Genomic DNA, 26,909 nt, shown 5'->3' on the forward strand with positions numbered 1-26,909 from the left:
TAAACTCTAGGGCTTTCCCTAGGAGACAGGCGCTTGTTTGATCCTCTTCATTCGAAGATCCCGGTGTGACTTTAGCAATATGGAACTACATTTCTGTGACCTCCTCAGAATTTCATTTTGCAAGCCCACTCTCTGGATCCTTGGCACACTGCCTTTTTTCAGTATAATGTTAGGCTAGTGGAGATCATCAGAACCTAAACTTTTTGAACACGTGTGTGTGACGGGGTGTGCCTGAGAGTTGTGCATCTCCAATTTTAATATGGATACGAAGCAAGCAGGGGATCCTGTAACAATGCAGAGCAGTAGGTCACGGCAGGGCGTGGGATGCTGCATTTCCAGTATGCTCCTAGGGAAGTGTAGCATTGTTCCTGGTCCGTGTCCCACACTTTGAGGAGTGAGAGTTTAGAGGATGAGGTATTTGTGTTGTTCAGGAACCTGTCAGAACCCAGCAGCTCTTTGTCTTTCTTCCCCTAGCAATTCAGTGAAGTTTTCCAAGCTGTTATCCATCGTTCTGAGCACCTTGTTCACTGCTGCAGGATTCATCCACCTGGTGAGCATCTCATCCGACTCCTTGATGTCGCGAGTGAGCATGAATGTCTTTTATTTGAAAAATGCAGGCGAACCTTCTGAGCTCCTGTCTCCATCACTATAATCAGTGTGAAGTTTATCTTTTCACCTCCTCTGGATGGGTTTTCTCCACCCCATACTTCTCACAAATATGTATCTTCTACACTCACGGTATCGATGTTCCTTCTTCCGACTTTTAAAACCTGCTCTTAGGAAAGGGTTTAATAAGTTTACTCTTCTAAGGTATAAGCAATAGGTAAAGTTTTTGTTTTGTTTTGTTTTGTCTTTTTGCGGTACGCAGACCTCTAACTGTTGTGGCCTCTCCCGTTGTGGAGCACAGGCTCCAGACGCGCAGGCTCAGCGGCCATGGCTCACGGGCCCAGCCGCTCCGCGGCATGTGGGATCTTCCCGGACCGGGGCACGAACCCGTGTCCCCTGCGTCGGCAGGTGGACTCTCAACCACTGCGCCACCAGGGAAGCCCTAAAGTTTATCACTGTATCATCATAGGGGTTCCAGCAATTTGAAAAAGAATAAAGGGTCAGAGAAATGAAGCCAGTGCGAGAATTTTGTACTTACAAAAGCTGGAGAGTTGGGTGAGGGAGCAGTTGCTGAGTTGCAAAAGGGAGTTTGGGGACTTTCTTTGTTCTCCTGGAATCAATCTGTATACATAGCTGCCTCCTTCGCCTACAATGCCATATAATCAGCAACATAGTAAATGGACTTCAACAATAGGAAAGAAACTCCTGGACTTTATTGCTCCAGGAAAGTTGAAGAGAAATCATTAGAAAATGTAGAAATTGAAGTGTCACGTTAAAAGCCTGCAAAGGCCTTTGAGAAAAGCAAAACCGAACAAAAAAATAGAGCAGAAGTCTTTTCCACTTGAGCCCTTCTCTCAAAATTAATTTAAAAATCACAAGGAAAAGGAAAAAAAAAAAGTTAAAGAAAGAAACTTAACCATGTTCAGTTCATCAAGAAAAGTGTCAAACACCAAATTTGTTTGGCGTTTCAAGAAACAGATACTCCTATGCATAAAATAGGCGAGCAACAAGCATTTACTGTATAGCACAGGGAATCATATTCAATATCTTACAATAACCTATAATGGAAAATAATCAGGAAAAATTACTGAATCACTATGCTGTACACCTGAAACTAACACAATATTGTAAATCAACTCTACTTCAATTAAAAAAAAAAAGAAATCTGAAACCAGCCACATCCTTCCTCATCAATCAGGCAGGAGATAGATTTTCTGGAGAAGAAGTATCACAGCAGTAAAGGTAGATCCCTGCATCTGGAGGTTTAGCCGAAGGGGCATGGGTCTGCACTGGGAGAAGCAGTCACCAGTGTTCCCGTAGAGACCTGTTGGCCATCACGGAACGGTAGGCAAAAGGATGCTAAAGGAGAAACCATGGTAACAGGTTTTGGGGGGATTTTTTTTCCTTTAATAGAGGTTCCAATGAGGGGCTCTCAGGCTGAATGGGGCCTACAGGCATATTTTATTGGACCTAAGATGTTTGTATTATGTGTTTGCTATTTTTGTATTGGTTGATAAGTTTTTTCAGAGAGCTCATGTTAAAAGACCTGGATTTCTGGATTCTTTGCAAAAACACAAGATTCTGGCAACCCACTCTCCCAAGGCCACCAACAGCCCTGGCTGAAGAGTAGCTGCTCCCTGTAAATCTCACAGGCTTCTGGTTTGAACACGGTCTCAGGCCCTTCTAAGTACGTGAACATGTGCTCCTATGGGACGTCCAGTCACCCTGGGGGGGAGACCTCCAGTGAGGATGCGTGCAGAGAAAGAGGGAGAAGCCACCTGATGGTTTTGGACTCAGGGCCATCTACTGTGGGTCACACCAACGTCTGAAATGTGAAAAACCTAGAAAAGCTGTAACCCAGAGCAAAAAATTAGTAGATTTTGTTCAGGGGATATTTGAAATGACAAACCGAAATAAAAGCTATGATTGTTCCAGCGGTCCCAAGTCATTCCTTCCCGTACTTACACCGTCCTTCAGCTAAAAGTTGATACCGGGCTTCCCTGGTGGCGCAGTGGTTGAGAGTCCACCTGCCAATGCAGGGGACACGGGTTCGTGCCCCAGTCTGGGAAGATCCCACATGCCGTGGAGCGGCTGGGCCCGTGAGCCATGGCTGCTGAGCCTGCGCGTCCGGAGCCTGTGTTCCGTAACGGGAGAGGCCACAACAGTGAGAGGTCTGCGTACTGCAAAAAAAAAAGAGTTGATGCCATTGGAGGGTGAGTGTCCACCAGAAAGGAACCAACATGGTGCCTATGCTAAAATTCTGCCCAAAACAGGGAGCGGAAAGCAGAGACATCAGCATAACAATTACATCACAAAAGGGCTGTCAGAGCAACAATAACGTGATAATTTGCCCAAGGGAACAAAGGAAATGTTAAGGAAAAGCCCTTCTTATACAAGGCTTTAAAAAACTGAAAATGATACTTCAAACAAAATACTTAAGGTTTTAAATAAAAGATTACTAAACCGTAGCAGGAGTTGGTAAAGGGCCCAAAGATACCAGAGAAAAAGAAGAAAAACGTTTTACAGAGCCAAAAACCACATTAGAGGGGACACAAATGTACTAAGTGTGACAGAAATATGCTCAGAAACATGGCGGACAGGATTGAGGCAAAATCATGCCATGGAACAGGACAAAGATACTTAAATGATATGGAGAAAAAACATGAAAGATGGGTCATGTTGATTTAACGTACTGTAAAATTCATGCTCCTGAAGAAGGGGACACAAATACGGTATCAGAAAAATGTTTGAATATAAAGTATTGAATCTGTAGTTTAGAGGGTATACAGTATCCCAGGAGAAATAACCCTAAATGAGTCCAACCATAGTTTGGAACAATTACCAACCTTTAAGGGTAAGGAGAGAATCCAAGCAGAACAAAGAAAGGTCTATATTAGGGGCGAAATGAAACTAGCCTCAGATATCTTGCCAACATCAGTCAGTGCAGGAAGGTGACAGAGCAGTGCCTGCCAAGGTTGTGTGCGAGTGTAGCCCATCTGTCATTTTAAGCACATGGAAGAGAGAAGAGCATCATGAGTCCCTTTTAAAAATGACCTTGATGATAAAATCCAGCCACATAGGAGACGGGTCAAAACCAAGACCTCAAGAATGAGGAAACCATGATAAAAAGGAGTGATGGTGATTACTGACTGGATTGAAAATAGAACAAAGACACGGCCAAGGGAATTGTGGGTACAGACTAGAACACACATGTACCATGTAAAAATAATAAAACCAATACAAATAATGGAGAGGTAGGCACGGATGGGAGAGTGTCCTCATGTCCTCCACCTCCATAGCACAGTTCACCTAAGGTTGAAACATAAGGTTTAAAAGTGTAAAGTTTCAGTTTTGAAATGTGACATTAAAAATAGGTAACAATTCCATATATTCACATTGGCCCATAATCTTTCATCTTTAAGTTATTTCCCATCTGGGGCTGAGGGTCGATGCTAACAGGGTCCAGGGCAAGAGCAGGGTGGCCAGGTAGACCAGCAGGAGTGACATAGAGGTTCCAATGAGGAACCTCTATGGAAGTGGGGAGGGGTTTGAAGCACTAAAGCAGTACTTCCAAAGAGGGTGAGTTAAATGGGAAAGGGTTATTTGACTTACTGTGAAGGAGATTTCTAGGTTGAAATAAGTTTAGTTTCAGTTTGTAAAACATGTTGTACAAGGGTATGATGGAAGCCCTGTGCTAAGATGGTTACAAGACACTATGGGGTTTTAGCTTAAAGCAGACTGTCCCAAGCAACACTTTAACTCCTGGAAAAAATATATGTATACACACATATGTATATACATATATATTATAGTATATATATCATATATATGATTTTTAAAATTGAAGTATAGTTGCTGTACAGTATTATAGGTTACAGTGTACAATATCGTGATTCACAGTTTTTAAAGGTTACACTCCATTTATAGTTATTATAAAATATTGGCTATATTCCCCGTGTTGTACAATATATCCTTGTAGCTTATTTTATACCTAATAGTTTGTACCTCTTACTCCCTTACCCCTATATTGCCCCTCCCTACTTCCCTCTCCCCACTGGTAACCACTAGCTTGTTCTGTATATCTGTGAATCTGTTCATTCTTTGTTATATTCATTAGTTTGTTGAATTTTTTAGATTCCGCATATGGTATCATTCAGTATTTATCTTTCTCTGTCTGCCTTATTTCACTTAGCATAATACCATCTGAGTCCATCCATGTTGCTGCAAATGGCAGAATGTCATTCTTTTTTATGGCTGAGTAGTATTTCATTGTATATATATATATATATATATACCCCATCTTTTTCCGTTCATCTGTTGTTGCATACTTAGGTTGCTTCCCTATCTTGGCAATTGTAAATAATGCTGCTGTGAACATTGGGTTGCATGTATCTTTTTGAATTAGTGTTTTTAGGTGTTTTTTTTTTTTCAGATATATACCCAGGAGTGGAATTGCTGGGTCATATAGTTGTTCTATTTTTAATTTTTTGAGGAACCTCCATACTGTTTTCTACAGTGGCAGCACCAATTTACATTCTCACCAACAGTGTAGGAGGATTCCATTTTCTCCACATCCTCACCAACACTTGTCGTTTGTGTTCTTTTTGATGATGGCTGTTCTGACAGGTGTGAGATGACATCTCATTGTGGTTAGGATTTGCATTTGATTTGCAACATGATTAATGATGTTGAGCATCTTTTAATGTGCCTGTTGTCCATCTGCATATCCTCTTTGGAAAAATGTCTATTCAGGTGTTTGGCCCATTTTTTAATTGTTTTTTTGATGTTGAGTCGTAGGAACTGTTTATATATTTTGGATATTGACCCCTTCTCGGTCATATCATTTGCAAATATTTTCTCCCATTCAGCAAGTTGTCTTTCCATTTTGTAGATGGTCTCCTTCACGGTGCAAAAGCTTTTAAGTTTAATTATGTCCCATCTGTTTATTTTTATTTCCTTTGCTTTAGGAGACAAATCCAAAAAACTATTGCTTCGATTTATGTCAAAGAGTATTCTGCCTATGTTTTCCTCTAGGAGTTTTATCTGTGTGATTTAAACTTGGTTTTCTTACAGTACAGTAGTCTTAGAAAGCAGTAAAGGCTCCACATCTGTGGAAGCTGATTAGTAGACTTTGCAACCAAATCTACTACCAGCCCTGAGAGTTAAGCATAGACATGCAATCTCCTTATCTGGGAGTGGAGTATTAGAGGAGCCCACACTCTTAACCTACTCATCCAACTTAAGAAGGAGGCAGCAGTTGGCACACCACTTTAAAAAAGTGATCGGATACTTCAGCAAAGTACATTATTTCTAGTTTTCATTCTGGTTCTTAGCAACAAAACAAAAAACCTGCCTTCCCAGCCATCGCTAGCATTTTACCGTCTCTCGTGGAAAAATGGAAACGGAAAACATCTAGGAAATAAGCACTATTTGGGGAAAAATGTCTAAAAACAGAAACATAACGGAAATTTTGTATATATTCTATATAATTAATGTTTGTTATATATCATAACAAATGATATATATGTATAAATTTATATATATATTCTATAAAGTGTCATGCCATTGCCTAAGTTACTCTTTTTGTTTAAGGTAAAAAAAAAAAATCGGATAAACCTAGGTTTCTTAAAATGTGAAGACTTAGGGGGAAAATCAGAGGAAGATTTTTCCAGAGTTTGTCTTTTTTTTTAATTGAAGTATAGTTGATGTACAATATTATATGTTACAGGTATACAATATAGTGATTCACAATTTTTAAAGGTTATACTCTGTTTATAGTTACTATAAAATATAGGCTATATTTCCCATATTGTACAGTATATCCTTGTAGCTTATTTCAGAGTTTCCTTTTTATCACTGAAAAGATTTTTGCAGGGAGGGAGGAAAGTAATCTGGAAAGCTTGTTTGCTCTTCCTGAGACTCCAGCGTTCATGCGCTTAAGCTCACTGAGATCAAGTGCCCATTTAAGTGCTGCTTTCCTTCATGATGATCCTGATGTGATGTAAAATGAGGGTGAATAATAATTGCTCAGTCTGACAGCCTCTGAATCCCGTGGCTCCGGGATGGGAGGATGTGCCCACAGGAGAAGAGATGTTGTCAGCCATTCCCCGCATTGAGCATCTCCACTGTGGGCTCCAGCTACACACCCCTCAGATTTGAGCCGTAATCACCGTGAAGGGAAACAAGACTTCACAATTACTACCCACAATTTGCAAACCCTTCACAGCGACCTGGGAATCATTTACTCTTTCATTTGGATTGAATTAAATGAAACAAATCGGAAGTTGTGCTTATTCTTTATAAACTTGTCCTTGGATTCCATTCAGAGACCTTTCCTAAGTCTTCTCTCCTTGGACAGGTGGAAAATTCTGGTGATCCCTGGCTCAAAGGTAGAAATTCACAGAATATTTCATATTTTGAGTCCATTTACCTGGTCATGGCAACGACGTCGACTGTCGGCTTTGGAGATGTGGTAGCCAAGACATCCCTAGGACGGACCTTCATCATGTTCTTCACCCTGGGGAGTTTGGTAAAGAATATTTTTATGTCTTTTGAATATAGCTACATAAACGAAAAACATTTGGTTAATGGTGAGAAACAAAGTGATATAGGTTTGAGAGTGAATGTTGCATTATTCAGAGCAGGTATCAAATGAAAATGAAGAGATATGTGAATCCCATATTTTCCAAACTGCATCCCCTGGAGCACATGACGTAATTGTTCGATTGCCAGGGATGAGGGTGGTAGACAAAGGAGAGCAGACGTTCCTAATTAGCCTCTGCATTGATTTGAGCAACCGCATCTTCCTTCATCTTTTGCCCATCGGATTATAGTCTTTCTTCCAAAGAGGAAGGGGATTTGAGATTTGATCTGCAGGAAGTTGTGTTCTTTCCAGCCCAAATGAGTAAGCTCTCTCTAAACCAGCATTTTACTACAGATAAGTGAACATCTGTGCTTGGTTCAGGAGTGTGTCAAGGACAAAGGAAGCCTCCTTTTCTTTTAGTGACTTTAATGGCAATTCCTTAATAACCATCTCCGAGTTCTCCACTCTACCTTTCTGATATCCCCCTGTCCACATCATTGTTACATCCCCTCATTTCTGTCATTTTCCCTTAACCCTACTCTGTCCCATATGCTTTATTTTTTCCCCAAGCCCCAAATAGTATCAAGTGAAAGAGTCAGAAGGGCAGTTAGAAGTGATGACAGGAAAAAATGGGTGGGGAGGTTGCCTTACTGCTTGTCTTTGCTTTCATCTTTTTGAAGGATGAAAAGCAATTTATTAAATTTTAACCAAATCCAAAGGCTGAAGTAAGGAAGAAAACTGGTCTCCCTTTAAAAGCACAGTTCCCAGTCATGCCCTTCTTAGAAGAGAGAAAGTTTTACGTACCTGCTTTCTCCTCTGTAATCTTGGAATTTTGAAGTATCCTTGGAAGTAGTGAGACCTCAGGTTTTATTTGCCAATCATTTTAGGTTCTGTTTGCGAACTGCATCCCTGAAATGGTGGAACTTTTTGGTAACAAGAGGAAATACACCAGTTCCTATGAAGTGGTCAAAGGAAAGAAGTAAGTAGCTTTCAAGTATAATTTCTACAGTTTGAGGTATTCTACGAAGTCACTCTCCCTTTTGAAACACGATTGCCTGGCCTAGGTAGATAAGTTGGCAAGGTCCTCATTCACTGAAGAGGGCTGGAATAAAAACCATGAGAAGATGTTTGCTACCTGATACGCACTACCCTCTAGATGCTCGTAAGAGGATTAAATAAACTAGAATGACAGATACGTTGTCATTCGGCGTCACATGCTGATTGTGCCGATATTTGTCCATGCCTTATCTCAGACTGTTCTCTTCTATCCATTCCTGATTGTCTTACTCATTTGAACCATGTGGTTGACTCATGGCTAACTTTACATTAGGATCCAATTAGAGTCACAGTTCGAATTTAAAATAATTCAATTCCGTTGTCTTAGCCCAAACTCCCCTCAAGCTCATCCATGGGAAGAGGTTTGCTAGCGTGAGGAGGGGTTTCAGCCTGTCCTCCAGTCCTTCACAGATCACCTGTTTTGTCCATGCCACAGCTGTTCGTTCCCAGGAGCGAAGTGGATTTGGAGTTGTTTTTACTCTACTTCTCTGTGGATATATGTTACCTCCATTGCCATTATGATTCTTCATACCTAAGGAGAAGATAAGGAATTGGAAATCTCAAATTCAAAGCGATTCTTTTTTATTTAGTCTCTTACCTGCTGTAGAGGAAAGAGGCGCAGTGGAGATAAACTCCTTTGGAGTGATGTCTTAACACAGTTGGATAAAAACCAACATTGATCCAGGCGTATGAAGAGGAAGGTAACAAAATGAAATGAATGAAAAACAAATATTGAAAACAGTGAAATAAGCTAGATAAGCCAAAGTCTAACCCAGTTCATCTCACACATGCTAAATAGGCCAATAAGGTCTGGAAAATATAAGTTTAACTTAGGCTAAAATTACACTTTCCGTTTTCTTACATGACTAATGGGAGGAAAATAGCTTCTTTATGTATATGAAGCCTAAGGAAATTGACGGCTGTTTTTCACCATAGAAGTTACATGCATAGGTTTGTGGACCTGTGCTACATGTCTCCCCATTGGACTCACTTTTTTTGTGAGCACTAGATAATTTTAGATGCAGAAGATAAACCAAAATAGCCTAGATTCTGGGGCTGCCTCAGCCATAGTATTTGACTATAGGAAAATCAGTGAGCCATTCCGAGCTCGGTCGTTCCTCTGAAAAAAGATGACACCAGCCAATCAGGAGTCAAGTGGCAAATCAAGTGAAATTAACACACGTGCAACTCCATTATAAATTATAAATAACCGAGAAAAATCTAGCAGTTACGATAGTTATCCTTAAATGCCTGAAAAGCTATGTGTAATTCAAATGTGTGGAATCATTCCCTACAGAAATCTTATGCTCCTTTTGTATACTGGAGATGCAGTCCTTGGTGTTTCTAAGTTTAAAATCTAGGTGGAACTTTTTTTTCTTAACATCTTTATGGGATTATAATTGCTTTACAATGTTGTGTTAGTTTCTGCTGTATAACAAAGTGAATCAGCTATATGCATACATATATCCCTATATCCCCTCTCTCTGTGTCTCCCTCCCAGCCTCCTTATCCCACCCCTCTAGGTCGTTGCAAAGTACTGAGCTGATCTCCCTGTGCTATGCAGCTGCTTCCCACTAGCTAGCTATTTTACATTTGGTAGTGTATATATGTCCATGCCACTCTCTCACTTCGTCCCAGCTTACCCCTCCCCCTCCCCATGTCCTCAAATCCATTCTCTACATCAGCATCTTTATTCCTGTCCTGCCCCTAGGTTCTCCATGACCTTTTTTTTTTTTTTTTAGATTCCATATATATGTGTTAGCATACAGTATTTGTTTTTCTCTTTCTGACTTACACACTTCCTAACACCATACACAAAAGTAAACTCAAAATGGATTAAAGACCTAAATGTAAGGCCAGACACTATAAAACTCTTAGAGGAAAACATAGGCAGAACACTCTATGACATAAATCACAGCAAGATCCCTTTTGACCCACTTCCTAGAGAAATGGAAATAAAAACAAAAATAAACAAATGAGACGTAATGAAACTTTAAAGCTTTTGCACAGCAAAGGAAACTGTAAACAAGACGAAAAGACAACCCTCAGAATGGGAGAAAATATTTGCAAACGAAGCAACTGACAGAGGATTAATCTCCAAAATATACAAGCAGCTCATGCAGCTCAATATCAAAAACACAAACAACCCAATCCAAAAGTGGGCAGAAGACCTAAATAGACATTTCTCCAAAGACGATACAGATTGCCAACAAACACATGAAAAAATGCTCAACATCACTAATCATTCGAGAAATGCAAATCAAAACTACAATGAGGTATCAAACACCAACTTTTATTTCAGACTAAGTTTAAGCTAATTGTCCATCTCTAAATCTAGACAGGAAAATACTTCTGTTCCTGGGATGAACCACCTCCCATGTTTTCACTTTCTAGGTTCATTGTGGTCTGTGGAAACATCACTGTGGACAGTGTGACGGCTTTCCTGAGGAATTTCCTCCGCCATAAGGCAGGGGAGATCAATACTGAGATTGTTTTCCTGGGAGAGTAAGTATATCTGTGTGACCCGTGGGCAGGGAATACTTGAAGTATGTGTGAATATTTGTAATGGAAGAAAATTGTCCTTGCGTTATTAATTTTTAAAATTCGGAAATAATAGTAAGCAATAAGTAAGGAAAGAGCAGTTCATGACCAGAGTTAACCTCTGAAAATATATCTTGCCAGGTGTTTTTCCCAGTGAAACACTGGGAAATGCCTATTTAATACAAAAAGAGTTTTAAGTAGGCAACATGGTTTCTAACTGTTCTGTTTTACTATTTTGGTTCCTAGTGAGATTGAGCAATTTTTGTGTGTTTTGATGGTTTGTGGGTTTTTTGAAATGGCTCTTCATTTCTTTTATCCTCTTTTCTATGAAGAGGGTCCTCTGTTACTTTGCTGACTTTTAAGCCTCATTATATTTTTATATTAGCTGCTTTGTGTCATATGCTGTAAATATTTTTTCCTCTCCCTTTGCTTTTTAATTTTTATGCGTGCTTTTGTTGTACATCGAATACAGAAGCATCCGGTTTACATGGACTCTAATCCATTAACTCTTTCCTTTTGGCTTTCTGCTTTTCTGACATGCTTAGACCCTTCTGTCCTAGAATTAAGTAACTATCGCTCTAGCATTTTTAGTTTTTCATATTGAAATGTTTTATATTTAAGCTCTCTGGAAGTGACTTTGTGTAATGTGTAGGGAACTAACTTCTTTATTTTTTTCCAAATGGTCTATCCATTATCCAGACATCACTCACTAAATAAGTCACCCAGATATGAAATGACATTTTGATTTTATCCAGGATTGCCTATCAGATCACCTCGGCCTTCACGCATTTCATAGTTGAACACTGTACTCTCTTTACATCTGACACCTTCAACCCACCGTTACCTTGGGCTCTCAGGTGTGAGATAACCAGTAAGCATTTTGAATTTCTTTATGGTGCTGTTGACAGACAGCCAAGAGTTCTGCTTCAGGATCATTGTCATGCCTGTCTTTTCAATAATTTGTGTATTACTTGAATCCTTACTTAAAAAATAGTAAAAAAACAAAACAAAACAAAAAAAAACCAAAGTGCTAAAACCAGTGATAAGAGGCTAATGATTGTAACCCAGCTGAGACAGAGAGGAAGTCATTAAATGTGTGGAAAGTAACTTCTTTTATCTGCTGATGTATTTTCATAGACTAATGTAGGTTATTGTAGGTATTCGTCAAGTTAATGAATGAAATTTCTTAAATGGTACAAAATGTTGGAAGTGTCTATGTAGAATTCTGTCAGTTACACCTATACTCTGAAGACTCTAAAATTGACGTCCCCCACTAGACATTCCCTGTGGCTTCATAGTCACACAACTAATTGCTCACTGGGTATTTCCACCCCAGTGTTTCAAAGGCCCCTCAGACTCAACATTTTCAAAAGTAAACTCATGATTTAATGTCCAACTTTTCCATCTCACAAGGCAAATTAAAAAATTTAAAATTAAAAAACAAGAAGGAAAGGAAACAGCTTTTCCTGTCTCAGCAAGTGGGACCTCATCAATGCCGCTCCTTAAAACAGAAAACTAGGCGTTGTCTTTGACTTTACTGTCTCCCTCAAACCCTGTGTACACGTTCATCATCAGTTGCATCTCCTACATAAATCCTAATTCTACCATTTTGTCTCCACTCTCACAACCGTATTCAAAGTTCCTATCTTGTCTCTCCTGAACTTCTGTAAAGGCTACTTTATTGATCTGTTCTTTCTGCTCAGAAGCTCTTCAGCTGTATGTGACCGATTTATTTTCATCTCCCAGCACTCAGAGTCCTTCCCTGGCCAACTTATCTAAATTAACGTCTTCTAATCCTCCTGTCTCATCACTCCATTTATTTGCTTTAAAGCAATTACCACAGTCTGTGATGGTGGTGGATTTTCCTTTGGTGCAGAGGTTCACATTACCTTTCCTTACTGTACGTTCATGCTGCTCCTCTCAATAAACCTGTGCTGGCCTTTGACTTAACTTGAGAAATAGAATTCAGCAGAGGGGAGACTGTGGTAGATTGTTTTTTAAAAGATGGCTACCAGAAACCCCTCCCAAATGTTTACACATATTCTTCTCCTCCCATCAAATGTGGAGTCTTCTAGCTTCCCTTCTATTGATGTGGGCTGGCCTTTTGACTCATTTTAACCAATGAAACATGTGTAAATGACTGAGCCAGTTAAAGGACCAACCCATAAAGAGCCTATCACCTTCTGCGCTCAGTGTCTTGAAACCCTGGACCACTATGTAAGAAGTTCACCTCCTCCTCCAGGGGTAGGAGGCCCATCCAGCTGCCAGCTCCTCCAGAAGCCCAGCTGAGGCAACAGACCTGTAAGTGATGCCATCTCAGAGGTTCTAGCCCACTAGAGCTCTCAGCTAAACAGAGTCATGTCTCCAGCAAAACTGCATGGAGCAGAAGACTCACGCAGCTGAGCCCACTCAAAACAAAGAATTTCAAGAAATAATAACTCATTATTTTAAGCCACAAAGATTGTGCCAGATTTTGTGCAAACCTAGGTAACTGATATAGAAATTGATACTTTTCTTTCTTTGGTTACTTATTATTTAAAGCAAAACAATATCCAAGATATTATATTATAAAATGTCATAAAGGTAAAATATTAATTTATGTTTCTATAATTCAGGATAACTAGTAGCATTCAACAAAAACTAACTATGGCTAACTTAACAGAAAAAAAATTTGATATTTTATAGCTCTCAAAACATCCAGAAGACCAGATAACTAGGCTTAGAGAGTATACAACAGTGAATAATGATGAGATATTTATTTCCTTGAGTAATTTGTATTGTTATTGTGCCTGAGTGGGTACATAAATATTGATTTATTATTCTTTATATTGAATGCATGCATCCTATACACTTTGTATATGTGCAGTTTTTCACAATCAAATGAAAAGATGAAAACTTTCTAGAGTTGAAAAAAGATATCAGTTCTCAGATTGGAAAGGTGCAATAATGCTGATCAGGATAAATGAAAATCATGTACACACAGGCACGTTGTCATAACATGTAAGGCAGGGGTCCTGAACCCACCTGTCCGCAGCCTGTTAGGAACTGGGCCGCACAGCAGGAGGTGAGTGGCAGGCGAGCCAGCGAAGCTTCATCTGCCGCTCCCCATCGCTCACATTACCGCCTGAACCATCCACCGCCCCACCTCCCATCCATGGAAAAATTGTCTTCCATGAAACCGGTCCCTGGTGCCAAAAAGGTTGGGGACCGCTGATGTAGGGGTCACCTAATTCAGCAGTTGTTGAGGGATGGGGCAGATCCATGTAGGAATCCAGAAGATAGTACTATTCCAGAAAGTAATATAGGAACATAACTTATACATCAAATCGCAAAATACTTATCACCAAATATTTAACCCCTTCCTATTTTTCCAGTCTTACTGCTCAGAGATAACTATTTCTTCTAAGTTTAAATCTGTTTTATCACTCTTTTGACTCCTCAGTTGTACACAGTATTTATTCATCACCTGATATTTTGCAGATGTATATTATTCATCCCTCTGCACCACTTTCCCTTCTTCAGTTGTTCCATTATAGTTATCTTCTAATTTGTAATTACAGCGACAGTGTTTATATCATTATGGCTGATAAATGTTGGTCTTTGATAACAGTACATTTCCTCACATTTTTTTCTGGTACTTAATGATCGCCTCCTTTTTATATGTCTATCATTAAATATTTTCCAGTAGATATATCACATGCATAGCAATAAATATTTTCTAACTTTTTCAACATTAAATAATCTCACAAGAACAAAAGTTGAGTGAAAAATTCCCAAGAGTTGCACAGGAGTCACTGGAGCGTAGAAAAAATATCTTAGAACTTACATTTATTTTTAAAATAGCAAGGTAATAATTAAGCAGCATGTTTAAAACTCTTTATCCCAAATTATAACTCAGAAAGAAAATTACATAGAATTACAATACACATTAAAATGAATTACTATGAAGTGAACACCCATGTAACTACCACCCAAATCAAGATATATTCTATTGCCAGCACCCCAGGAAAACCCTCCCCAATAATAACCCAATCTTTCATCCCTACAGATAATTATGATTTTGACTTTATATCTGACATTTATTAATTATCCTATCTCCTATGTTTATTTAGAATATTAAAGTTTTTCCTGTTTTTAAACTCACATAAATGGAATATAAATTTATTTACCTCAATAATGCGTTTGTAAGATTCATCCTTGTTGCAGCTGGATGTAGCTGTACCTATTCATTTTCATTGCTGTGTAGTAGAGCATTCCATTATATGAATACACCACAATTTTTCTTAATCCATTCTACTGTTGGTTGACATTTCTCCTCAATTTTGTCTATTATGAAGAATGTTGCTTTGAAAATTCTTATATATGTGTCCTGGTCCCCAGGCATTAAATTGCAGGGTAGGAAATCTTCCTGTAACAGAACTGTCAGTCATTCAAAATGTTTTTTTCTGGTCTGCACTTCCACCAGCAGCCCTGAGAGCTCCTTTCACCATATACAGCCTTACTACCGCTTGGAAATGTAGCTTCCCATCCTACCTAACACTTAGAAACATCAGTCTTTTTAGTTTTAGCCGTTCTTTGGGATAATGTTTTGCAAGACAGTGTATCTTATTGTGGTTTATGGTCTCATTTTTCTGATTAGTAATGAGGCCAAGCATATATTCATATATATAAGCCATTTGGGTTCCCTCTTATGAAATGGCTGTTATCTTGCCCATTTTTTAAATTGGAATGTAGTTGATTTACGACGTCGTGTTAGTTTCTGGTATACAGTAAGGTGATTTAATATATACATATTCTTCTTCCTATTATTTTCTATTATGCTTCTTTTTGCCCATTTTTATCCTAAATTAAGTGCAGATCTGCCAGTGACAAGCTCTTTTTTTTTTAACGTAAAGACATCTTTATTTTCTTTTTATTCTTGAAAGATAATTTTATGGATATAGAGTTATAAGCTGCCACATTTTATCCTTAAGAACCGTGAAAGTATTATTCTGTTGATTTCTGGCTTTTGTTGTCGCTATTAAAAAGTCTGTTAAACTATCTTCTTTAATGAATTATCTTCTTAAAAAATTATGTGTTGTACTTAATGTGAAAGTATGTTATACATTTACTATGATGTGTGTAGTTTTGAATTTCTGATAATTTATTGTGCTTAGTATTCATGAGTCTTCCTGAGTCTCCGGCTTGGTGTTTTCCACCATTTCTGGAAGATTCTCAATTATTTCTTCATATATTGCCCTTGTCACTATGTTCTTTCTCCTCCTTTTCTGGGAATTCAATTATGTTAGTCCTTTTTTTACTGTGCCAAATATATTTCTTACCCTCTGTTTTGTATTTCTCCTCTTTTTTGTATCTCTGTATTACATTCTGGATACTTTATTCTGAACTACCTTCCAGGTTCCTACTTCTCTCTTTATCTGTGTTTAATCTATTTACAAACTCAATTCATTGAGTTTTTAATTTGAGTTATTGTATTTTTCAGTTCCAGAATTTATATTTGGTTCTTTATCAGATATTCTCTGTTTTCATAGTTTCTTGTGTTTCCAAGGTTACCTTTTATTTATTTCAATAAAATAAACATAATTATGTTGTAGTTTGTGTCCAGTTATTCAATGTCTTAAGTCCTTGGTTTTTCTTGTCTGTTGTTTCCACTGGTTGTTACACATAGTATCTTCTTTTCTTTGTGTGCTTTTTTGTCTTAGATTATGTGCTTATTCTTCTATTAAAAAATATTTATGGAAATAACTTGTTGCCTAGAAAAATATTACATTCTTCCAGAGAGGACTTATTTTTTAATTTTATTTATTTATTTATGGCTGTGTTGGGTCTTTGTTTCTGTGCGAGGGCTTTCTCTTGCCCCGTTGTGGCAAGCGGGGGCCACTCTTCATCACGGTGCGCAGGCCTCTCACTATTGCGGCCTCTCTTGTTGTGGAGCACAGGCTCCAGACGTGCAGGCTCAGTAATTGTGGCTCACGGGCCTAGTTGCTCCACGGCATGTGGGATCTTCCCAGACCAGGGCTCGAACCCATGTCCCCTGCATTGGCAGGCAGATTCTCAACCACTGCACCACTAGGGAAGCCCCCAGAGAGGATATTTATTTACTTCTTCCAAGTACAATGGGGCACTTGTGCCTTAGGACCACGTAAATCCAAATTCAATGCTCGATGTTCACTGTACTACCCAGGTGACAAACTCAGAATGAAAGTACATCTGAAAACTAATTTATTCAATTTTACACTTCTTCTATGCCTGCATACCTTTGTTATGCCAGGTTAAAATTTGGAGAAGTTACTAAAGTCTTCATTTTGTGTGTCAGGGGAGCTGGAAGTTTTTGGACCACTTACCCTATGACATCACCAGAATGTTAGCTCAGTTTGGTAGCTGTATCTTCTGAGTTACTAAATGCTTTGCGGGGTGGGAGGACTGGACTTAACCTCTAAGACCTTGATTTCTTCTAGATTTTGGCCTGGAAATTCTTCACGGTCTGGTTATATCTTTCATGATTTATTAGATATTTTTATATTTCATCCAGCATTTTTATATATCCTTAGTAGAAGTTTGGCTGAAATTATCTAGTTTACTATGCCTGAAAACAAAGGCCCCAGCCTCTAGTGATGTTTAATATATGAAAACATGCAAAGCTCTCACTTGTTCACATATGTTTTAAGGGAATAGGGGAAGTTTTACTCAAGAGGATTGACAAATTCAGAGAATTTCCAAATATTGCAGTTGATAGTGGGCCAGATAACAAAAGTATTGTATAGTCTATTATAAGGATTTGGCTTTAAGGAAGTTGCCTTTTCTCCAAGTCAGTCCTGAATTCTTGGAGGATTTTCAGCAGAGGGATGACATAACTAAATTTAGTTTTCTTCTTTAGTGTTGGGAAATTAGAATTGGATTTATCGTAATTCTTACAACAACCTCTGTACTTGACTTATACATAAGCACATTTTGGTTGTTTGTTTTTGTAAGTAGCTGTTTTTAATAATGCTCTAAGTACCAGTACATGAACTCACCATCAAGACAAAATTTAGGACAGAACCCGTATCTAACTATATGATCCTACCCACATTTCATACTGCTCTCAGTTGTTTTGTACATCATCATCATTCTTTATCTCTCCTATAGTTTTATTGCAATTATGTACAGTCTTAAAATGTTTATCTGTGTTTAACTTTACAGAAGGAAGGTCACACCAGTGGAATCTTGTGGTACTTAGATTTTCCTCATTTTATATTTCTAAGATACACTCATTTTTCTGAGTGTTGCTGTAGTTAATTGTTTACTGTTATATGATATTTCATTGACAGAGTAAACCTTAGTTTATTTATCCACTCTTGGTGTGATTTGCATTGTTTCTAGATTTTTCTATTGGAAATAATTTTATTATTAACATGGCTTATGTATGGCTCTTAGTGGACCTGTGCAAGAGTGTCTGTGTATGTGTGTGTGGGGGGAGGGTGGTTTAATGGTGTGAAGAATGTGAATGTTCATTTTTACGAGATAGTATCATTTTTTACTAGTGGTTGCACCATTTTTCAAGCTTATCAGCAATCTGTAAGGGACTTTGTGTAGTTGTACATCTGCATTCTTTCTAACAACTGGCGTGGTCATACTTGTTAATCTTTGCAGTGGAATCAGTGTAAAGTGGAATCTCATCGTGGTTTTGATTTGTAAGCCTCTTATCACTAAGTATGGAGCTTCTCTTCATGTTTATTAGCCATGCATGTTTCCTCTTTCCGTGAAAAGCCTACTCATGCATTTTACCTGTTTTTCTGTTGGATTGTTTGTGGGGCTTTTCTTATTTAATTTCTAGGAGTGCTTAATGTATTCTTGACACGAACTGTTCATCAGTGATCTGAATTGTAACTATATTTTTCCAGTTTATAACTTGTCTTTTCACTGAGTATGAGAAGTATTTTGATATTCAAAAGTTTTTAATATTATTATAGTTCAAATTTTCAATCATTTCAATTGTATTTAATGATTTTTTTTGGTTTTTGTTTAGGAATTTTTCCATATCCCAGTATTTTAAAGATATTTAATTACATTTCCTATTAAGAATTTTTAATTTTTGTTGATGTTTAAATCTCTAATTATACTGGAATTTGTTTTTTTATGGCGTGACGCATGAATAAAACTTCAGCTTCTTCCATAGATAACCATTTTATCAATGCTAGTTATTGAATAAACCCTTTTCCCCTCACTGATCTGACATGCTACCAGTATAAATAGGTCTATTCTGTGTTTTTTTTAATCAGTTTATCTCTTACTGCATTAATACTATGCTTTTTTAATTGCTAAAGATTCATAATTAATCCTTATACATCTTAGGGCAGGTTTTCCCTCCTTGCTCTTCTTTTTCCAATAGTTGACAAGCTCTTCTTGGCCCTTTATCTTTCATATCAATTTTATAATCATTTTATCATGAACTATGAAAAACCCTGTGGAAATTGATGGGAGGAATCTAATTGAAAGTTTGGTTTAAAATTGATTCTTTGTGTTACAAATTCTTTCTGACTCTGACTATACTATGGTTGTCTACTTATTTAGATCTCATTTAGTGTCTCAATAATATTGTATAATTTCCCAGGCTTGCTGTTTATTATATATTATGTAATTTTACATATGTATATATGTAATAAATATATGTGACATATATATTTATAAGTACTTGATATTTTCTGATATATTTGAAATAATGTCTTATTGTATTTTCTACTTGTTTGCTTTTGGTATGAAAAACTAGAATTGACCTTTGTGTATTAATCTTCCATTCATCCATATGGTTAAATTAGCCTCTATTTATTTTTCTGTAGTGTTTAGGGGTTTTTATGTAAATAATCATATTAGTTCAGATAAAGAGAGTTTATTTCTTCCTTTCTAACCCTTATGTGTACAGTGTATCTTTATTTTCTTATTGCTCTTGCTAAGACATCAAATATAATGTTGAGAAAAAAGCAATAGTTGTATCTCTTCTTCATTTCTCATTTTAAAGAAAACTTTTCTAATATTTTCCCACTAAGGCCATCCTTTTTATTTTAAAGATACTCTTTATTTGGTTAATGATATTCTTTTCTCTTCCTAATATACCATGAGTTTTATTTCTTAACTGTGAAAAGATATTTTAATCAACTTTTTTTGTGCATCTGAGGTGGCTGTGTAATTTTTAATTTGTTAATGTGATGAATTAAATTAATAGTTTTGCTATAAGGGTTATTTTGGCTTTGTAGTATTTGTTGGGGACCATTCTCTATTTTTAAGGTGTTTGAAAGACTTTGTATAAAAATGGGATTATTTGTTGCTTTAAAGTGTGGTAGAAGTTGCCTGCTAAACCATTTAGAACTGGTGGTTTTAAAAATTGTGTTTAGTGTGTGGGTCTCTGTATGTGTTTTGTTCGTTTTTGTTTAGTTTTGAGAGATTTTAAACTAAACTTCATTTCCTTTAATAGTCTTCTAGAGTTAGTTCTGGTAAGATCTATTTTTAGTAATTTGTCTATTTTGTCTGAGTTTTAAAAGCTGTCGCATTTGGTTGGTTGATGTATTCTTTGATTATTATTTTTAATCTCTACTTTGCCTGTAGGTATTTTTATCTTCTTTCAATATTATGAGTCATTTTTGTCTTCTCTTTTTCTCCATCAATTTTACTACAGCTTTGCCTATTATATGAGTGATTTTTTTCTCAAAGAACCAGCCTTTGTCTTTGTTCATCTTCTCTCTTTTATTTTTCTTTTCTATTTCACTGTTTGCACTCTTGTGTTTATTGTCTCTTTTCTTCATTTTTTTTTTTTTTTTTTTTTTTTTTGCGGTACGCGGGCCTCTTACTGTTGTGGCCTCTCCCGTTGCGGAGCACAGGCTCCGGACGCGCAGGCTCAGGGGCCATGGCTCACGGGCCCAGCCGCTCCGCGGCATGTGGGATCTTCCCGGACTGGGGCACAAACCCTTGTCCCCTGCATCGGCAGGCGGACTCTCAACCACTGCGCCACCAGGGAAGCCCTCTTTTCTTCTTATTTCTTGGGTTTCTTCCAAGATTAATGTCCAAAGCTGTAATTTTCCCCTAAAGCAGGCTTTTATTGTATCCAAAGACTTAGATATTTAGTGTTTTCACATAATTAATTCCTAAGAATTTTATAAATTTCATTATAATTTCTTCATAGCTCATGAGATTTTTAGCAGTCTGTTTTTCAAAATTTCCAACTATGATGAATATTTTTTAATTTTTTTGTTATTAACTTTTACTTTAATTGTACTGTGATCAGAGGTCATTATATGTACAGCAGCTTTTTTTTTGCAGTGTTGAGGCTTTCCTTATTGGTCAAGTAAATTATCATTTTGGTAAATATTTGTGTGCTGTTGAGGAAAATTAGAATTATTCACAATAGCCATTATATGGAAACAACCTAAGTTTCCATGTATGGATGAATGAATAAAGAAGATGTGTATATATATATATATATATATATATATATATATATATATATATATATATATATATATATATATATATGTATATATATATATGTGTATATATATATGTATATATATATATATACATATATATATATATATATATATATATATTTGAATGATATGAAATATCATTCAACCCTAAAAAGGAAGGAAGTCCTGTCACTTGCAACAACATGGATGAACCTGGCAGGCATTATAAGCTGGTGAAATAAGCCAGAGAGAGAAAGACAAATGCATGGTGTCACTTATATCTGGAATTTTTTTAAAAAGCCACACTTAGAGAAACAGAAAGTGGAAAGATGGTTTGCCAGGGTCTGGGGATTGGGGGAAATAGGGAGAGGTTGGTAAAAAGAGTACAGACTTTCAGTTTTAAGATGAATAAGGTCTAAGGATCTAACGTAAAACATGGTGACTATAGTTGATAACACTGTATTGTATCACTGAAATTTGCTAGGAGAGTAGAATTTAAATGTCATCACCCCCCAAAAAGGTAAATATGTGAGGTGATGGATGTGTTAATTAAATAATGGGAGGGATCCTTTCACAATGTATACATACATCAAATCATCATGTTGTACACTAAATATCTTACGATTTTAACTGTCAATTTTGCCTCAATAAAGGTGAAAAAAATTTAAATTAGATATCTTAAATATTGTTTGCAGAATTTATAAATATCAAACTTGATTATTTTTTCTCCTTGATCTGTCAGTAATTGAGAGAGATGCTTTGAAATCTGTCATTACAGTGGCAGGTTCATGTATTTCTCTCATCTTGTTAAAATTTTTTGTATATTTAGAAGCTATTTTATTAAATTCATAGTTGTTTTAGAATGCTATGTCTTTTTGAATAATTGAAATGTTTTCATTGGTCCTGAACTTCTTTGTTCTTAGTAATTCCCTCCCCCCTTTTTTTGGCATTAATCTGATTTGTATTTTTTCATGTCTCTGTGATTGATTGCCCGTGAGCTTCAGACCCATTTCTGGAATTAGGCTAGTGGTGTCCACATCACCTAAGCACGTGGATTAATAATGGAGGATGGATGTTTTCCAAGAGAAGATTAGAGTTTTTATTAAATGCACTAAATAATGTAACAGTCTCTAAACCAAAGCCAATCTTCTTTTTCCATACCTGGCACTATGCTCTTTATCCAGGGTTCCTCCTTCTTTGGAATTGGAAACCATATTTAAGTGCTACATGGCCTATACAACTTTCGTTTCTGGATCTGCACTGAAGTGGGAGGATCTGAGGCGAGTTGCGGTGAGATCTAGTTCTTTTCCTCCTTGTCGTTTTCCTAAGCTGCAGCAATTAAGACAATAGTGTGTATTGCTCTTCCCAAAGGATTACTCCAGACTCTTGAATTGGGGGAAATACAACTTCTTCAACTTTAAAAACTGATCATAAAGAAATGTTAGTAATTGACCTCCAAATCCTTCTTGACAGATACCAAGCAGACCTCACTATTTACCTACATTTATATTTAAATTTTTTAATTTCACTAAATTCTCTATCTAGAACAGTTTTATGTTATCAGTCTAAGACATCTGAAAAAGTTGTGGATAGCAGAAGTGTGTTAGATCTTTCTATCCAAGTGGGATTCTTACCAGATGACAGATTTCTAGGAGTCTGTCAGCTTTTACCGGCTTCTCCTAAACACACTGATATGCCCTCTGATAGGAAAGGCATGAAGGAAAATCGCAGAGATCCCAGTTAGGCCGAGACTAAAAGAGATGAGCAACAGCCAACCCTCTAGACATCTTGCGTTTAAGATGAAGGCCAACTTCCTCTCATGTTTTAGGTTTCTCACAATCATATGGAGCAAAAGGTTCAGTTTTTTAAAGCAGAGATCTATAGAGTCAACACAAAGAATTGAAGCAAAAATTGACAAACACAGTATAATCTTTCTCTTTCCTGCAACTTGGGGTTATAAGAGCCACTTCAGTAATTTTTTTGCTATTCTGAAAGGTTAATAACTATACAGGGAGTTGCTTAAAAAGATCTTATTACTCATCACTAGTCATAAATTGACGTTTCTGGATCATAGGAAAAATATCCTTATGCACTTGTTCCATTTTAAAGCAATCTACATCTGTGTTGGAGACTCTGGTCCGTCTATGCAGCCCCTTTCAGCATTTGCTGGACTGTGATTCTGATGTAAAGACATCCTTATCACAAGTCCTTCCCAAGTGTGCTCTCTTCCTTTTTGGAAATTGTATGATGAAACCATAAGAAAACCCCAAAGGGGAACACGTAAGCATTTCCCATATATAATTAACAAGGTGGCTGCTGTTTAATCTTGAAGAATAGGTGGACTCTGCAGAAGCATGCCTGATTATAGCCAACCCTCTGTGCAGTGATTCACATGCTGAAGACACTTCAAACATTATGAGGTAAGAAGCTGGCACTGTGTCTTACATGCTCCAATGCTGATCTTATTTTTATCTCTTTTAAAATAAAGCCCCATGCATAGGACTAAACAGATGTCATGTATCACAGCACAGGGTTCATCATATTCCAGGTTTCTGCCTTATTTTTTGGCCCCAGAGACTCTGCAGATGTATGAAAAAGGAAATCAAAATAGAGTTTACTGTGTGTCAGTGTGCTTCTCCACTTACTTTGCTGGAGTTCCGTAGGGATAATAGCTGTCTAAATTTAAAAAGCAAGCATACGAATAACTGATAACTGTTCGGATAGCACCATTCTGACTAACAGCCCCTCAGAAATAAAGACGGCATTTGTGGTTTGTGAACCTTATTCTTAGACTTTATTTACTGGGGTTTTTCTCCAGTAGTCCTAGTGAAAGATTGTGCATGGTTCAGTGTGATGTGCTTTTGACTATTGGCAGTATTTTCAAGATGGCTAGGGTTAGTGTTACCATCTTGAACTGTGAACTATCTATGAGCAGGAACTCAATTTGTGGTAAGAGATTCAAACTGTCATTGTGAGGGCAATGCCATTGTACCTAACCCAGATGAACTGTTGGCCCCAGAGCAAAATAAATACACGTAGCTGAAGGTGACTCTACAAAAAGCAAGAGAAGCCTGAGAACTTGTAACGTACAGTAAATATAAGATAGATCTTAGTTTCTTAATTTGTAAAATAAGAAAGTTGGATTAGAGAGTCTGTTAGCTACTTTGAGCTATAGATAGCAATTCCGTCTGTTTTTTTCTGTAATTAATGTGTTTGAGTTTGAAGACTAAAATATATGAAACTGATTATTTCCTCCTCAGGAATTGCTCCCAGAAGACCACTCTTAATACCAAAAGCTTACCTTTCCATAGATTTAATTTACTAAGTCACTGAAACCATAGCACTCTTCCATGTGTGTGCTATTGAAGATCATAACAATGAACTTTATAATGTGCTCTTTTCCTGTGCTTACCCACACATCAACTTAACTTTGAATTGAATTATATTGTAAAGACATTGGATATGGCACATCACTAATGAGCATATTTGTTATTTTTGTAGGGTGCTCTCTATCAAGAACTATTACCCTAATACCAGAGTCATCATACAGATACTTCAGTCCCATAACAAGGTATTGTAACATTATAGCCTGTTCAGTCTCCTCCCCTTTTAGTCTGTAGAACTAAATGAACTTAGTTCATCTAAGTAATATATGAACTTATTATTTTATAATGAGTCTACACACAAAAAGCTTTTGCCAGTTGCAGGTGAAATTTGGAGCCCCATTAAGATTGTTAATTACATAAAAATGTAAATTTGGAAAGAGTTATGTTTACATACTTTAAAAGCTATTGCCTGATGGTCTGGAGTCCAGTCATTCTGAATTTAGGTGCTGACTGAGATTCTCCCCTTGGGGCCATGGACAGGTCTTGGCACACCCTTAAGTACTGGGAGCCACTAAAAATAAAGTAGGCAGATTGGACAATGACAAGGGTTTGAGAAACAACCAAGGGCTAGGGCAGCGTTGAACAGTAAGACTCATCTACTACACAAGTCCACTCATTCAAGACAGGGAGAGGTGGCTTTTTTGTCCAATGCACAGAAACCAACACAGAGAGTCAAATAAAAGGAAGAAACAGAGGAATATCTTCCAAACAAAAGAACAAGACAAAACCTCAGAAAAAGACCTTAATGAAAAGGATATAAGCTACTTTTCTGATGAAGAGTTTAAAGTAACAGTCATAAAGATGCTCACTGAGCAGGAGAAGAATGGATGAACAAAGTGAAAATTTCAACAGAGAGATAGAAAATATTAAAAAGTACCAAATAGAAGTTACAGTGCTGAGGAATACAATAACTGACCTGCAAAAAAAACATAATAGAGAGGTTCAACAGCAGACCAGAGGAAGCAGAAGAAAGGATCAGCAAACCTGAAGATAGAATAGAGAGTGTAGACCTCACATAATCAGAGCAGCAGAAAGAAAAAAGAATGAAAAAGAGTGAAGATAGCTTAAAGGGACTTATGGGTCAACATCAAGTGGACCAACATTCACATTATAGGAGTCCCAGAAGGAGAAGGGAGAGAGAAATGGGTAGAGAACTGACTTGAAGAAATAATGGCTGTCAACTTTCCTAAACAGATATTCAGATCCACAAAGCCCAGAAAGTTCCAAATAAAAGGAACCCAAAGAGATCCATATCAAGCACATTCTAATTAAAGTGTCAACAGTTGAGGACAAGGAGAGAATTTTAAAAGTAGCAAGAGAAAAACAACTTGTTACATATATGGGAACTCTCATAAGATTATCAGCAGATTTTCAACAGAAACTTTGCGGGCCAGAAGGCAGTGCCACAATATATTCAAAGTGCTAAAAGAAAAAGAAAAAAAAAACTGCCAACCAAGGATACTTTACCCAGCAAAGTTGTCATTCAGAATCAAAGGAACGATAAAGAGGTTTCCAGACAAGCAAAAGTTAAAAGAGTTCATCACCAATAGACAGACCTTACAAGAAACGTTAAAGGAACTTCTTTAAGCTGTAGTGAAAGGGGTAATTAGTAAGAGGTAAACATATGAAAGTATAAGTCTCATTGGTAAAGGTAAATATATAGTAAAATTCCAAATATTCTAATGTTGTAAAGGTGATAGATTAATCACTTACAAAGCTAGTATGAAGATTAAAAGACAAAAGTAGTAAATAACTACAATAATTTGTAAAATGATACATAAAATAAAAAGATGTAAATTGTAGTATCAAAAATAAAACTTGGGTTGTGGGGATAAAAATATAGAGCTTTTGATGTGATCAAACTTAAGTTACTATCAACTTAAAAGAGACTTGTAGGTTGTTTTATGCAAGGTTCATGGTAACCACAAAGCAAAAATTTATAATAAATAAGATAAAGAGAAAGGAATCTAAGCATACTGCTACAGAAAGTCATCAAATCAAAGATGAAGAGAGCAAGAGGAGAAGAAAGGAACAGTGGAATTATAAAACTTTCAGAAAACACTTGACAAATGGCAGTAAATACATACTTACCAATAATTACTTTAAATATAAATGGACTAAATTTTCTAATCAAAAGACATAGAGTGGCTGAATAGACAAAAAAAATAAGACCCATCTATACGCTGCCTACAAGAAACTTAGATATAAGGACACAGACTGAAAGTGAGGGGATGGAAAAATAGATTCCATGCCAATGGAAAGCAAAAGAAATCTGGGGAAGCTATACTTATATCAGAC

General features: G+C 37.0%; 1 protein-coding gene across 1 annotated transcript in view; it reads left to right on the forward strand.

Moving 5' to 3' along the window:
- KCNU1 (potassium calcium-activated channel subfamily U member 1) overlaps nucleotides 1-26,909 on the forward strand; it is a 188,971-nt gene that overhangs the window by 68,606 nt on the left and 93,456 nt on the right. The window contains exons 10-16 of the mRNA XM_073798726.1: nucleotides 475-550; nucleotides 6,965-7,135; nucleotides 8,077-8,168; nucleotides 10,640-10,750; nucleotides 22,410-22,515; nucleotides 23,563-23,645; nucleotides 24,727-24,796. Of these exons, the coding sequence (XP_073654827.1) occupies nucleotides 475-550; nucleotides 6,965-7,135; nucleotides 8,077-8,168; nucleotides 10,640-10,750; nucleotides 22,410-22,515; nucleotides 23,563-23,645; nucleotides 24,727-24,796 (709 nt within the window). The remainder of the gene's footprint in view (nucleotides 1-474; nucleotides 551-6,964; nucleotides 7,136-8,076; nucleotides 8,169-10,639; nucleotides 10,751-22,409; nucleotides 22,516-23,562; nucleotides 23,646-24,726; nucleotides 24,797-26,909) is intronic.

The sequence above is a fragment of the Tursiops truncatus genome, chromosome 21 (assembly GCF_011762595.2).
Source record: "Tursiops truncatus isolate mTurTru1 chromosome 21, mTurTru1.mat.Y, whole genome shotgun sequence".
In the NCBI taxonomy this organism is placed as follows: Eukaryota; Metazoa; Chordata; class Mammalia; order Artiodactyla; family Delphinidae; genus Tursiops; species Tursiops truncatus.